This window comes from Rhinoraja longicauda, chromosome 38 (assembly GCF_053455715.1).
Source record: "Rhinoraja longicauda isolate Sanriku21f chromosome 38, sRhiLon1.1, whole genome shotgun sequence".
Classification (NCBI taxonomy): Eukaryota; Metazoa; Chordata; class Chondrichthyes; order Rajiformes; family Arhynchobatidae; genus Rhinoraja; species Rhinoraja longicauda.
Genome location: NC_135990.1, coordinates 13,125,512 through 13,141,185, shown reverse-complemented (window position 1 = coordinate 13,141,185; position 15,674 = coordinate 13,125,512). Strand labels below are relative to the sequence as shown.

Sequence of the window (15,674 nt, the reverse complement as noted above, 5' to 3'; positions counted from 1 at the left end):
CATCCTTTTATTCAGAGGTTATGGCCTCTGGCCCTACACTCTCCTACGAGTGGAAAAGTTCTCCCCACATTCAATCTATCGAGGCGTTTCACTATTTGGTAAATTTCAATGAGGTCCCTCCTCATCCTTGTAAACTCCAGTGAGTACTGGCCCAGTGCCATCAAATGTTCATCATTTGTTAACCCAACCATTCCTGGGATCATTTGCTTCATCTGCTTTCTGGTACCCAGAAGCATCCACGTTTCCCTGTACCGTTATCAAATGTTAGAGTGGGTTTGGGCTTCAAACCGCCAACACTGACCTTCACCAGATCTATCGGTGTTTTAACCTCTTCAGCTGGAGGCTGCTGCTCAGATACAGGGAACGGTTCCTGCTTGTTCCGACCTTTCCGCTTCGACTTCTTGAACGGGTCACTTGCTTTTGATAAATCCGGAGCATCTGCAGAGAGAAAGACTTGAAGAAAGTGCACTTCTCACTACCTCAGGATGTTTCAAAGCATCTTTGGCCAAAATGGTACATTTTGAAGAGCAGAATGTTGCCAAGTTCTGAGTTGCTGCCTTACAGCGAATGCAGCGCCGGAGACTCAGGTTCGATCCTGACTACGGGCGCCGTCTGTACGGAGTTTGTACGTTCTCCCCGTGACCTGCGTGGGTTTTCTCCGAGATCTTCGGTTTCCTCCCACACTCCAAAGATGTACAGGTATGTAGGTTAATTGACTGGGTAAATGTAAAAAAACATTGTCCCTAGTGTGTGTAGGATAGTGTTAATGTGCGGGGATCGCAGGGCGGCGCGAACTCCGTGGGCTGACAGGGCCTGTTTCCGCGCTGTATCTCTAAATCTAAAAAAAATCTAAAAGATTTACAAATTAATTTTACAGCAGTCATTGCAGGACATCCCTAGGCTACCAACCCCTGACTTATGGGCACCCCTGCATACTCCAATATCCCAGTGCCAGAGCAGACTCCCATAATATGAATAAATTCAAAAATCCAACCATGTACAGACGTAGTATAGAAACAAGGAACTGCAGATGCTGGTTGACAAAAAAAGACACGAAGCACTGGACTAATTCAGCAACTGGAGAACATGGGTAGGTGACGTCTCAAGTCGGGAAAAAGGTCCCGACCAGAAACGTCACCTATCCAATCTCTCCAGGGATGCTACCTAACCTGCTGAGTTACTCCGACTCTTTGTGTCTTTTTATGGACACACGTACATTTGTTCCTACACAACACTTTCAGAACTAATTTCCTTCTACTTTTAGTAATTGCTCTTCTCAGCCATGTGTGCTTTTGATGTCATTCATGTGAAGGCATAGTACCAATTGCCCTGTTTTTTCCCCCCATAATGTCATTGGATCTATTAAAAGGGACAGGTGAGGTAAAGCCTCATCTGAAGATCCCACGTCGGTGGTAAGTGTTCAGAATACTTTAAACTCCAGAGTTAAAATCCTAATTAATTAGCAGAAAGGTAATGAAGTTGTCATTAGTTATTAAAATTCTGAACTAAAAATTAAAAAAATTCAGGGGATATAGTGCCCTCCATAATGTTTGGGAGAAAGACCCATCCTTTATTTATTTGCCTCTGTACTCCAAAATTTGAGATTTGTAATAGAATAGAAAATCACATGTGGCTAACGTGCACATTGTCAGATTTTATGAAAGGCCATTTTTATACATTTTGGTTTCACAACGTAGAAATTACAGCTGTGTTTATACATAGTCCCCCCCATAATTGCTCAGGTGTGTTTAATTGCCTCCTTAATGCAGGTATAAGAGAGCTCTCAGCACCTCCAGTCTTTCCATCACAGGAGTCAGGTGTGGATTTGTCAATGACCACTGTCGGCAGAAGACTTCATGAAGCCATGATCACATTGAATGGCGGTGCTGGCTCGAAGGGCCGAATGGCCTCCTCCTGCACCTATTGTCTATTGTCTAAGATGCAAACTTCTAGCTGCAAAAATAGGATGGCCAAGTTACAGTTTGCCAATAAGCACTTACAGAGCAACCACAGCTCTGGAAAAAGATCTTGTGGACAGATGGTACGAAGATTAACTTATATCAGAGTGATGGCAAGAACAAAGTATGGAGGAGAGAAGAAACTGCCCAAGATCCAAAGCATACCACCTCATCTGTGAAACACGGTGGTGGGGGTGGGGGTGTTAAGGCCTGGGCATGTATGGCTGCTGAAGGTACTGGCTCACTTATCTTCATTGATGATACAATTGCTGATGGTAGTAGCATAATGAATTCTGAAGTGTATAGACACATCCTATCTGCTCAAGTTCAAACAAATGCCTCAAAACTCATTGGCTGGTGGTTCATTCTACAGCAAGTCAATGATCTCAAACATACTGCTGAAGCAACAAAGGAGTTTTTCAAAGCAAAAAAAATGGTAATTTCTTGAGTGGCCAAGTCAATCACCCAATCTGAACCCAATTGAGCCTTTTCTAGGCTGAAGAAAAAACTGAAAGGGACAAGCCCCCAAAACAAACATAAGCTAAAGATGGCTGCAATACAGACCTGGCAGAGCATCACCAGAGAAGACACCCAGCAACTGGTGACATCCATGAATCGCAGACTTCAAGCAGCCATGGCATGCAAAGGATATGCAACAAAATATTAAACATGACTACTTTCATTTACATGACATTGCTGTGTCCCAAACATTATGGTGCCCTGAAATGGGGGGACTTTGTATAAACACTGCTGTAATTTCTACCTGGTGAAACCAAAATGTCTAAAAATGGCCTTTATTAAAATCTGACAATGTGCACTTTAACCACATGTGATTTTTTTCTATTACAAATCTCAAATTGTGGAGTACAGGGGCAAATAAATAAATGATGGGTCTTTGTCCCAAACATTATGGAGGGCATTGTACATACTGTACTCAATTTAAACATACCATCTTTTTTTCTGTATAACTGTCCTTGTCCAGGGGTAGGCGACTCTCGCGATCGCTTCCACTTTTTCAGCAGCTCATTGATGAAAAGCTGCTTCTTTCCATCAGTCCCTTGTACCAAGTCGGCGACATAGTCTTCAATTTCCTCTGCACTCTCGATCGACAAGATATACCTGTTAATTACAGAACCAAATTATATATTTTTTAAACCACAGGGAAGGGGACGAGAAAAGAAATTAAACATTTTTATTGAGGTTGAAGGAAGTAAACACACATCGCTTTCCTCATCCCAATGGTAGCACAACAGAGATGGCACAGTGTGCAGCTGGCAGTTGCTGCCTCATAGTGCCATTTATTTTCTACATGGGGTGCAAATCCAGAAATCGAAGGTGCAAAGGGACTTGGGAGTGGTGGTGCAGGACTCCCAAAGAGTTAATTTGCAAGTCGAATCGGTGGTAAGGAAGTCAAATTCAATGCTAGCATTTATATCAAGAGGACTGGAATTCAAAAACAGAGATGTAATGCTGAGGCTCCACAAGGTGCTGGTCAGGCCACATTTGAAGTACTGTGAGCAAATTTGGGCCCCATATCTGAGGAAGGATGTGCTGGGTGTGGAGAGGGTCCAGAGGAGGTTTACAAGAATGATTCCAGGAATGAGTGGGTTAGCATATGATGAGTGTTTCACAGCACTAAGCCTCTACTCGCTGGAGTTTAGACGGTTGAAGGGGAACCTAATTGAAACTTACAGAATGAAAGGCATAGATAGTCTAGGACCAGAGATCATAGCCTCAGAATTAAAGGGCGCTCTTTTAGAAAGATGGTGAGGAGGAACTTCTTTAGTCAAAGGGTAATTGATCTGTGGAAATCATTGCCACATAGAGTTGTGGAGGCCAAGCCAGTGGATATTTTTAAGGCAGCAAAAGACAAATTCTTGATTAGAACAGGAGACTTGGAGACTTGGAGAGAAGGCATTAAAATGTGATTAGGAGGCAGAGATCAGCCATGATTGAATGGCGGAATAGACTCGATAATAATTCTACTCCTATAACGTGAACTTGTGCCAGAGGCTCGGAGTCCATTCTGACCTCGGGTGCTGTTTACAGGAAATTTGCATGTTCTCCCTGTGACCATGATAATTTCCTCTGGGAGCTCCGGTTTCTTCCCAGATCCCAAAGACCAAAGACAATTAACATAGGTTAGTTGGCACTCTGTAAATTGCCCCTAGTGTGCAGGGAATGGATGAGAATGTGGGATAAACATAGAACTAACGTGAACAGGTGATGGATGGTCGGCGTGGACTCAGTGGGCCAAAGGACCAGTTTCCATGTTGTATCTTTCAATTTCAATCAATCAGGAATCTCATCGTAAATGCAACGCAGGTTAAAAGCCACCAATAAGTACACAATAGAAATGTTGACACTTGTCACTTATTTCCTGTAAAGATGTGGGTGTCACTGGCAAAGCTAGTGTTTATTTCCTATCTCCAATTCCATTTAACCTTGGCTTGTTAGGCAATTTGAGGACAGTTAAAACTCATCCAAGTTCCTGAGGGTCAGGAGTCACAAATAGTTGAAGGATTACAGATTTCCTTTTCCAAAGGAGGAGAGGATTGCTGTAAAGATCCTATTACTTTCTCGTCCAATTAATTAATTATCCTGAGAGCAATTTTTTAAGATTTAGTTTTAAATTTAGTTTTGGAAACCACTGTGAATTACTCCTCTCGTTATTTTCCTATCACACATCTCATGCATTCATGTGAAAATCAGGGATCTGCGGATAATGGAAACATTTAGCAGATCAGGCAGCATCTGTAGAAACAGAATTAATATTTCCTATCAAAGGCTGCATTCCTCTCTCCACAATTGTTACCTGGCCCGCTGGGTGCTAACAGAATTTTTTGTTTTTATTTCATGTCCCCATGTGCCCTTCAAAAGTTAGTTGAGGGACATTGTTCCAATTCACAACCAGCTTCTGGGTGAAAAAGAAAATCTTGATTTTGTTCTTTAATAGTTCATTGCAAATGTTAAGGTATATGATAGAGGATGCACAAGATTAATTATATTTTTTCCAGCAATTTCTTCTCAAACTGCAGAGCATCCCGAACAATACAGCTCACCCCCTCTGTGACACATTGGTCAACCTGAGGAGCACCTTCAGCAACAGACTGGTTCCACCAAGATGCAGGACAAAACACCACAGGAGATCCTTCTTCCCTATGGCTATCAAACTGCACAACTCCTCCCCCTTCTGCTGTGGGGTAGACAGACTGACTCCGCTTCCTCCCCCCACAATCTTTGCACATCCCCAATTCTTTCCACTCATCACTTTAATTTCGTGTTTCATATATTTTGTGTTTTTATGACTGTTGGCAGATCAATTTCCTCCTGGGATAAATAAAGTTCTATCGTATTGTATCGTATCGTAACTACATTCCCATAACCAGCATCTGAAATTGGAACAAATCAGTTGCTTTCTTAAGAGTAACTTCTTGGATATTAACATACCCATTTAATCGTCAAAACCGTCTACTTCCATCACAGCAGCCTGGCTGCCACCTCATCAAATCCACTGCTAAAATCCTCATTCATTGACGTTCCCTGCGACTTAATAATTCCAAAGCTCAGCTGCTTGGCCTCCCTCTTTCTCCTCTTCCTCAGCTTAATCTCATCTAAGAGTGTTTAACTATCATATGTACCGACAACAGAAAATTGAAATCCTTACTTGCAGCAGCATAGCAGACCTGTGCACACAATACATGTGAATAATATTTCATAAATTTTAAAAAATCAATAACCACAGTGCAGGTTCATCTAAAAAAAACAAAATGCAACCAAAGACAATTCATGATTGAGGTTAGCGTTGTGTGGTGTTTAAGAGCCCAATGGTGTTAAGAAGAAGCTATTTTTGAACCTGGTGGTCACAGTTTTCAAGGGCTCCTATACTTTCTTCCTAATAATAGGAGTGAAATGAGAGCATGGCCAGGTTGATGTAGGTCTTTTTGAGGTAGCATTCACATGGATCTCTTCAATGGTGGGACAGTCAGTTCTCATGATGGACCAGGCAGTGACTACCACTGACTGCCGCGTCCTAAACCACATTCCACATCACTCATGAGCGCCGTGATATATGTTGCCTCTGCTTCACAATGCTCAGTTTCCCGTCAAACCCCTCAATGCTCTTATTCTCCCCTAAAACCGTCCAGGTCAGCAATACGCCATCAACTCTTCACTGATGATTTGGGAAGGAAGCAGCGGGGTGGTCGCTGGGGGAGGAAGATCTCCACCAAGCCCGAAGGTCCCGGCTCATTCGCCATCGTTTGGAAACTCGGCCGACAAAGCTCACTCACTGAATCAAATCCTCGCTCACTTCCAGACCGAACACCCGAACCAACTCCTCCTGACACCAAAGCAAAAGGCACTCCGTGTCTCCAACCATCTTTCCTCCCCCTGTCTCCTTCCCAGCGGCGGCCATTAAACCCGGGTTAGAGCCACCCGGAACCATTCTCCCTGCACACGCGACACGTGTAAATTGTCCAGTTCACCCACACTTCCCCCGTGGCATCGCTGGTTTTGCATTAATGTTCCGACCTGCAGGACCTGTAGGTCTCCGAGCGAGCACTCACTTTGATAAAATGAAGCAACGTTTATCTCAAAGAAGATAAACTAATGCTAATTTATTCCAACGAAATAAGATGATTAAAGAATCAGTCCGTTCTGATTGTAGTGATGTAAAAGTGGAATGACAGCCAATGTGTGCATGCATCTCAGAAATGCGGCTGTGTTAACACTTGTGATCTCAGGACATGTAATTGTAAGAAAATAACTGCAGATGCTGGTACAAATCAAAGGTATTTATTTCACAAAATGCTGCAGTAACTCAGCAGGTCAGGCAGCATCTCAGGAGAGAAGGAATGGGTGACGTTTCGGGTCGAAAAAAGGGTCTGACCCGAAACGTCACCCATTCCTTCTCTCCCGAGATGCTGCCTGACCTGCTGAGTTACTCCAGCATTTTGTGAAATAAATACCTTTGATCTCAGGACATAATTTATACTAGGACACTGACCAAAGGATGATATTTTACCCTGATTAATAACTATAGACTGCAAAGTGAAGCAACATTAAAACCATTGCCAGTCGCACAATTTTAGCTACCTGGATTCAATCCTAACCTTTGAATCTGTTCATTGTCACCTGTACCAAGGTACTGTGAAAAGGTCTTTGTTGTGGGCTAACCAGTCAGCGGAAAGACTATACATGATTACAATCGAGCCGTCCATAGTGTACAAGGAACAACACTGGTGCAAGATGAAGTCCAGTGAAGTCCGATTAAAGACAGCTCGAGGGTCTTCAATGAGGTAGATAGTAGCTCAGGACTGCTCTCTAGTTGTTGGTAGATGGTTCAGTTGCCTGATAACAGCTGGGAAGAAACTGCCCCTGAATTTGGAGGTCTGGGTTTTCACACTTTGTACCTTTTGCCTCATACAATACAATAGAACTTTATCCCAGGAGGGAAATTGGTCTGAATCACAAGATACATGAATCACAACAAGATACATGAAACATGAAATTATAGTTACGAGTGGAAAGTCCAGGATTGGGGATGTACAAAAATTGGGGAGGGAGGGGGTGCGGGGAAGAGGAGTCCGTCTACCCAATGACAGAAGGGGGAAGAGTTGTATAGTTTGATCGCCACAGGGAAAAAGGTTCTCCTGTAGCGTTCTGTGCTGCATCTTGGTGGAACAAGTCTGTGGCTGAAGGTGCTCCTCAGGTTGACCAGCGTGTCATGGAGGGGGTGAGCTGTACTGTCCAAGATGCTCCGCAGTTTGAGGAGCATCCTCCCCTCCAAGACCATCTACAATGAATCCAACTCCACCTTCAGGCCAGAGCCAGCTTCCTGATGAGCTTGTTAATTCTGTTGGCATTCACGGCTTTCACCCTGCTACCCTAGCACACGACAGTGAAGAAGATGGCACTGGCCACCATCGATTGATAGAATATCTGCAGCATCTTACTGCAGATGTTGAAAGAGTGGAGCCTCCTCAGAAAGTACAGGCGACTCTGTCCCTTCTTATACAGTGCCTCAGCGTTTCTGGACCAGTCCAGTTTACTGTCCAGGTAAACTCCAAGGTACATGGGGAATGGCGGGGGGGGGGGGGGGGGGGGGGGGGGGGGGGGGGGAGAGAGAGTGACATTCGTCCTTGATTATACTGGTGGCCTGAATAGAGTTTGTAAGTTCTCTCTGTAACCATGTGTATTCCTCAATGGTTCTCTGGTTTCTCTCACAATCTGGTACATAAAATGACTATTGTAAATGAGCACTCAGTGGAGGTAGGTGTGGGAGAGCAACAGGGATGTGTTGATGGACTTGTGAGAGAGAATAGGTTACAGGAAAATAAATAGGAAAATGAGAGCTTGCAAAAGGAGTTACCACACCTCAATGTAAACATCCATTTCTAAGTCAGATGGTGATGAATTTTAAACCTTCAATCTACGAATCTCAGTTGTTGTAGATGGGCAGAAAATCTAGTCAATAGCATCAGTTAAGAGAAGTATAAATGTTTGGTTCAGTCATTTCACTCATCCTCAAAAGATCCCATCATACTATTTTGAAGATGATTAAGGGAGTTGCTGTTGAGGGTCATACTGTTAATTGTATCTTTTACCCTTAAATTTAACCTCCAAAAGTGCAACACTTCACATTTGTTCCAATTAAATCCCATCTGCCATTTCTCCACCCGTTTCTGTAGCTGATCTATATTCCGCTGTATTCTTTGGCAGCCTTCCTTACAGTCTGCGACCCCAGCAATCTTGGTGTCATCTGCAAACCTATCAACCAACTCGTCAATGTTTACGTCCAAGCCATTTATATATATCACAAATGGCAGTGGTCCCAGCACAGATCCCACTGGCCACAGATCTCCAACCTGAATATTGTCCTTCCACAGCTGTTATCTATCAGTAAACCAGTTCTGAATCTACATAATCAAATCACTGTTAATCCCGTGCATTCTTAATCTTCTGGATCAGCACTACCATGAGGGACTTTATCAGCCTACCATGGCTACAATCCAACATTCACTGCCTTACCTTCAGTGATCGCCTTCATCACCGCCTCAAAAAACTTGATCAGGTTAGTAAGACTTGTAGTTCACCTTAGTTATATTATATTAGATTAGTTGTAGTTCATAGTGTTCAATAGTCTGATGGTTCTTCTGTGGCTGGAGAAGATGCAAAGATCTTCACCAAGGCTCCAGCAATTTCCTTTCTTGCCTCTCTCAATAATGTGGGATGGATCCATCAGGTCCTGACAAATTATCCACCTTAATGCTCTTCAAGAGCCCCAACACCTCCTCTTTCCAAATCTCAAACAGTGCTTCCTTGTTTGTATTCTCCACATTAATGGTGAAAACAAATGCAGAATACTCATTTAGAACCTTGTCTACATCCCAAGACTCAAAGCACAAATTCCCTCCTTTATCCTTCAGCAGTCCTACCCGCTTACTCTCGTTTTTAATGTTGCCTTTAAGAAGCCTTAGTATTTTCTATAAACTGATTCACCAAAGCCATTTAGTGACCTCTTTTAGCCCTTCCAACTGCCAGCTTGTGTTCTTTTCTCCTATCTTTAAATGCCTCAATGCCCCCATCTGATTCCATCCTCTTAAACCTTACATGTGCTCCTTGTTTCTTACTGGCCAAATTTACAACCTCTGGTCATCCAAGATTCTCTTACTTTGTCATCCTTATCCCTCCTCCTTACCAGAAAATGTCGGTCCTGAACTTTGATAAACAGGCCTTTGAAAGGCTCCACATGTCAGATGCAGACTTACCCAGTAACAACTGTTCCTAGTGTACCTTCCTGAGCTCCTGCCTAATAACATTGTACTTTGCCTTATTCTTTCTCTTCCTCAATTGCATTGTGGCATTGTGCTCATTATCCTCAAAATGTGGATTGTATAATACCAGTCACCTGGCCAGGCTCAATTCCCAATACAAGGTCCAGTATGTTCCCTTCTCAGGTTGGACTATCCTCATACTGTTTGAAGAAACCATCTTGGATTCACTAAACAAATTCTGCCCTGTCTAAACCTTTTCCACTGTGCAAGTCGGAGTCAATATTGGAGACATTAAAGTCACCCACTAAGACAACCCTGCTGTGAGACAACAGGATTTTGAGAAGGTAGAATGGGGTTGAGCGAGAAAGATACATCAGCCATGATTGAATGGCGGAGACTTGATGGGCTGAATGCCTAATTCTGCTCCTATCACTTATGAACTTATGAGGCCATGTTTCCTGTTTTATTTCTGCTTCCCAATGTGAATGGAATAGAAAATAAAGAAATACAAATGTTGGGAAATAGAAGACACTGGAAATATTAGACAGAGAAATAGAGTGAACGTTTCAAGTCAAAAACTCTTCACCGAAAGTGAGAAAACAAGGATTTCCTTTTAATATCTGAACTGGCCTGTAATGTTACCTTAGTTTTTCACTGCCTGTCTACTGGGTATTTCCAACATGCTCCCTTTGGTTTCAGGATACTGCAAGAGCTCTGACCTGCATTCAAACACAATACATATCCCTTTGTTTTCTACTTGACTAAATGTCTCTATAATTCCACTATTTCCAGTGCTGGAAATAGGCCTCACTCTGTCAGAGATTTTCCTTTTAGATTTAGAGATACAGAGCAGAAACAGGCCCTTCGGCCCACCGGGTCCGTGCCGCCCAGCGATCCCCGCACACTAACCTACAATTTTTACATTTGCCCAGCCAATTAACCGACAAACCTGTACTTCTTTGGAGTGTGAGAGGAAACCGAAGATCTCGGAGAAAACGCACGCAGGTCACGGGGAGAAGGTACAAACTCCGTACAGACAGCACCCGCAGTCAGGATCGAACCTGAGCCTCCAGCGCTGCATTCTCTGTAAGGCAGCAACTCTACCGCTGCGCCACCATGACGTTTTGTCCATTTGATTCCTACCCATCCTTACTGCAACATAAAACCTACTTTTTTCTCTCTTTCCCAGTTCTGATAAAGGGTTCTTGACCTAAAACCTTGACTCTTTCTTTTTGCACAGATCCTGCTACATTTTTCCAATGATTTTCGTTTTCACTGCGGGAGGCAGTGCGTTGCCTCGATGGTGGAGGATCGCCGGAGGCCCTGCAACAGCCTGGGGCTGGGGTGGACCGGGCGCCGTTCCAAAAGGCCGACCATGTGGTCTGGACGCCATGGTGGTGGAGCAGTGATGGAGGTCACCAGGCTGACCCTGCAACTCCACCAAGACAATGAGCCTTCATGGTCAGGCCAGGAACCCTACTTATGACAACCAGACTCGAAAATGTGCCAAAAACTGACAACAGTATATTTTCTCAATGTAGTACTGCTGTACACTTGTACTGTATCTGAGATGTATATCTAGGATGGATCTAAGTGCTTATGAAGTGATACGTGTACTGAACTTAAATTAATTTCACCTTGATACATGTGACATTAAAATACCATTTAACAATCAAACTATTTATCTAGGGGTTGGAAGCAGTCTCTCTTAACATTACAAAGTATCATGTCTGATGACTACAAAACAATGCAATATGTGGATTTTTAAAAAGATATCATGCACTCTCTGTAAGAGTAAACTTGAGAAACTCTTTAGGTTCAATGACTCCTGATACACCTTGTAAGAAAATAACTGCAGATGCTGGTACAAATCGAAGGTATTTATTCACAAAATGCTGGAGTAACTCAGCAGGTCAGGCAGCATCTCAGGAGAGAAGGAATGGGTGACGTTTTGGGTCGAGACCCTTCTTCAGACTGATGTCAGGTGGCGGGAGGGATATAGGTGGAGACAAGAAGATAGAGGGAGAACTGGGAAGGGGGAGGGGAAGAGAGGAAGAGAGGAACTATCTAAAATTGGAGAAGTCAATGTTCATATCGCTGGGCTGCAAGCTGCCCAAGCGAAATATGAGGTGCTGGGGAGGACGTTGGCAGCAACAGCGGCGAAGAGGTCTGGAAGGTCGGCAGCAGCGGCAGTGAAGGGGCCTTGGACGTCGGCGGCAGCGGCCCCGGGGAGGCGGTGGAGGTCGGCAGCGGTGGAAGCCTCAGGTAGGCCGAGGAGGTCAGCGGTGGCGGCCACGGGGAGGGGCTTCCCCTCTTCCATTCTAGATGAGGCTCTCACTAGGGCCTCTTCTATATCCCACAGCTCCGCTCTTGCTCCCGCTCCCCCCATTCCTAACAAGGACATAATCCCCCTTGTCCTCACCTTCCACCCCATCAGCCAGCGTATCCAACAAATCATCCGCCAACATTTCCGTCACCTACAACGGGACCCCACTTCTGGCCACATCTTCCCATCCCCTCCCCTTTCTGCGTTCCGCAGAGATCGTTCCCTCCGTAACTCCCTGGTCCACTCGTCCCTTCCTACCCAAACTACCCCATCCTCAGGCACTTTCCCCTGCAACCGCAGGAGATGCAACACCTGCCCTTTACCTCCCCCCTCAACTCCATCCAAGGACCCAGTCTTTCCAGGTGAGACAGAGATTCACCTGCACCTCCTCCAACCTCATCTATTGTATCCGCTGCTCTAAATGTCAACTTCTTTACATCGGCAAAACCAAACGCAGGCTCGGCGATCGTTTCGCTCAACACCTTCGCTCAGTCCGCCTTAACCAACCTGATCTCCCGGTGGCTGAGCACTTCAACTCCCCCTCCCACTCTGACCTTTCTGTCATGGGCCTCCTCCAGTGCCATAGTGAGGCCCACCGGAAATTGGAGAAACAGCTCCTCATATTTCGCTTGGGCAGCTTGCAGCCCAGCGGTATGATCATTGACTTCTCCAACTTTAGATAGTTCCTGTGTTCCTCTCTTCCCCTCCCCTTCCCAGTTCTCCCTCTATCTTTCTGTCTCCACCTATATCCTTCCTTTGTCCCGCCCCCTGACATCAGTCTGAAGAAGGGTCTCGACCCGAAACGTCACCCATTCCTTCTCTCCTGAGATGCTGCCTGACCTGCTGAGTTACTCCAGCATTTTGTGAATAAATGCAGTCCTGGAGGTCTATAATGATGGCCGTTGGTCCTGGAAAACCACAAACATGTTGGTGGGCACTATGCACTCCCGGTCAGAAACACCTGGCATAAATGTGGCGACATGAGAAGACTGAACAAATCTGCTAAAAACTGCAATGCTGGAGATCTGAAATAGATATAGAAAATGTTGGTAGCACAAGGTAGGTCTATCAGCATCTGTGGGGAAAAAAAACAGGGTTAACTTTTCAGGTTGAACACTCTTCGTCAGTAATCAGATGATCTTCAACCTGAAGTACGGGCTCCATTTCTCTTTCGGTAGATGCTGCCAGACCCGCTAGGTGTGTTTTTCCAGCATTTTCTGTTCTGAATCCATCGACAACTTGCCATCTAGATCTGTTCATGGTCATGGTAGTAAGTTCCATTAGCAAAGAAGTCCCAAGCAATTCTCCTTAACCCACATTAGCTCCCTGAAGAGATGAACCATGCAATAGACTTTTAAGCAGAAAATGGTCAACGTGATGTTTGAAATTCCAGCATACTGGCAACACAATCTTCCTGAATGGGACATACTGTACAGATAAACTCCACATGCAAATTTAGTTAACTTGTTTTTTTACCCTGTAGATTTTTCCGGGACAATATCAATTGGACACAAGAGATGGCAGATGCTGGAATCCTGAACAAAAAATAAATTGCTGGAAGAACTCAGCGGTTCAAGTAGCATCTGTAGAAAAAATGGACAAAAAGCATTTTGGCTGAGACCCTTCCTCAGGTCTCAACCAAAAATGTTGTATATCTATTTCCCTCCATGGATTTAATCAGTTCATCCAGCACTTTGTTTTAAGGTTAATTAAAGTATATTTACAACCATACAAGTTAAGATTTCTTGTAGCATCTGTGAAAAGAGAAACAGTTAATATTTCCGGTTCAGCATTCTTTGTCAGAAGAATCTCAGGTAATTGGCAAGGGAACCAGAGGTGAAATGGAGAACATTTTTATGCAATAATTTACAAAAAAAAGAATGCACTCCTTGAAAGGTTGATAGAAACTGATTCAATAGTAACCTGGGTAATAATTGGGTAAAAGCTCGGGTGAAAATTGTAATAGGGCTGCAAGGAAGAGGCAGGTGTTGTGGATTCTATTGTTCACATGCAACAAAAGCTAGCGTGATCAGGCAAATAGAAACATAGAAAATAGGTGCAGGAGGAGGCCATTCGGCCCTTCGAGCTAGCACCGCCAGTCATTGTGATCATGGCTGATCGTCCCCAATCAATAACCCGTGCCTGCCTTCTCCCCATATCCTTTGATTCCACTAGCCCCGAGAGCTCTATCTAACTCTCTCTTAAATCTATCCAGTGATGTGGCTTCCACTGCTCTCGGTGGCAGAGAATTCCACAAATTCACAACTCTCTGGGTGAAAAAGTTTTTTCTCATCTCAGTTTTAAATGGCCTCCCCTTTATTCTAAGACTGTGGCCCCTGGTTCTGGACTCGCCCAACATTGGGAACGTTTTTCCTGCATCTAGCTTGTCCAGTCCTTTTATAATTTTATGTTTCTATAAGATCCCCTCTCATCCTTCTAAACTCCAGTGAATACAAGCCTAGTCTTTTCAATCTTTCCTCAAATGGCCTCCTTCTATATCATTCTATGATTCAATGATCCAGTAAACAAAGCAACGACGAAATACAATATGTAAGCTGAGGAGTTTCATTGTCAGGGGGACTTATCAAAATATGTATTATGTCCCACCCCTTCTCTTCACATCTCTCTAACAGCTATCTGTCAGTCTGTCTAATCCATCAGTCTGAAGACAGGTTGTGTGTCCATTTCCCTCCACAGAAGCTGCTTGACCCGCTGACCAGCATTGGGGTTTTTTTGGTTTAAAACATTACTTTTGTTTAAACAAAAAGGACGATTTACCATGAACAGAGTATCTATCTGCAAAAAGCGTTTTGTATTAACGAGCGATTCTAAAATGTAAAATCACCCTCTTGAGTTTTAATCTTTTGTTTGAAAACACCAATGTTGTTTTCCACTGTAATGTCCCTCTATATATTATAGCAGATAAATTAAAGTTATTGCATTTCAATAAAATTCTGTCTGGATTACACCAACAGCAAAAAAATGTCCTTTATGATTCAGTCATTGCATTCTGCACTTTATTGAAATGATACCCCTGAGTTACACAAAAAAACACGCTTATGCGAATTCCATTCTTAAAACCCAAGCTCACTAATTACTGAATTAATCACTGAAGAAGGGTCTCGACCCGAAACGTCACCCATTCCTTCTCTCCTGACATGCTGCTGCCTGACCTGCTGAGTTACTCCAGCATTTTGTGAATAAATACCTTCGATTTGTACCAGCATCTGCAGTTATTTTCTTACAATTACCCCAAATATTAGCAAACGATTTGCAGAACCCGCCAAGTATGCAGCTAGCTGTGCATTGGTCCACATCACTGTCAATCTAATCAACACGCCAGCTGCGTGGAGAATTGGTGAGCGTAATCTCTTCGCGAATAAAACAGATTTTATATCATACCATTGCATTAGGTGACGGTTTGTGATTTTTTTTTTTTTTTGGTGAGTTATACCTGCCGGGGACTGTCGCTTTAATCGGGATCGCACCGCACCGGACGACACCTCCGCTCGGGTTTCCCGCCTTCCGTCCGATTGGCAGAGCGAGGCTGGGCGGGTGGCGAGACCGTCACTCCGATTGGTCGCTCGGCTGAGGGCCGATGAGACGAGCGGC

The 15,674-nt window shown here is 44.0% G+C and overlaps 1 protein-coding gene across 1 annotated transcript in view; it reads right to left on the bottom strand.

The window, feature by feature from the left end:
• trip4 (thyroid hormone receptor interactor 4) overlaps positions 1 to 6,405 on the bottom strand; it is a 112,687-nt gene extending 106,282 nt beyond the window's left edge. Inside the window, exons 1-3 of the mRNA XM_078429731.1 lie at positions 6,251 to 6,405; positions 2,908 to 3,077; positions 302 to 438 (exon numbers count right to left, since the gene is read on the bottom strand). Coding sequence (XP_078285857.1) covers positions 302 to 438; positions 2,908 to 3,077; positions 6,251 to 6,405 — 462 coding nt within the window. The remainder of the gene's footprint in view (positions 1 to 301; positions 439 to 2,907; positions 3,078 to 6,250) is intronic.
• Positions 6,406 to 15,674: the final 9,269 nt, after the last annotated feature.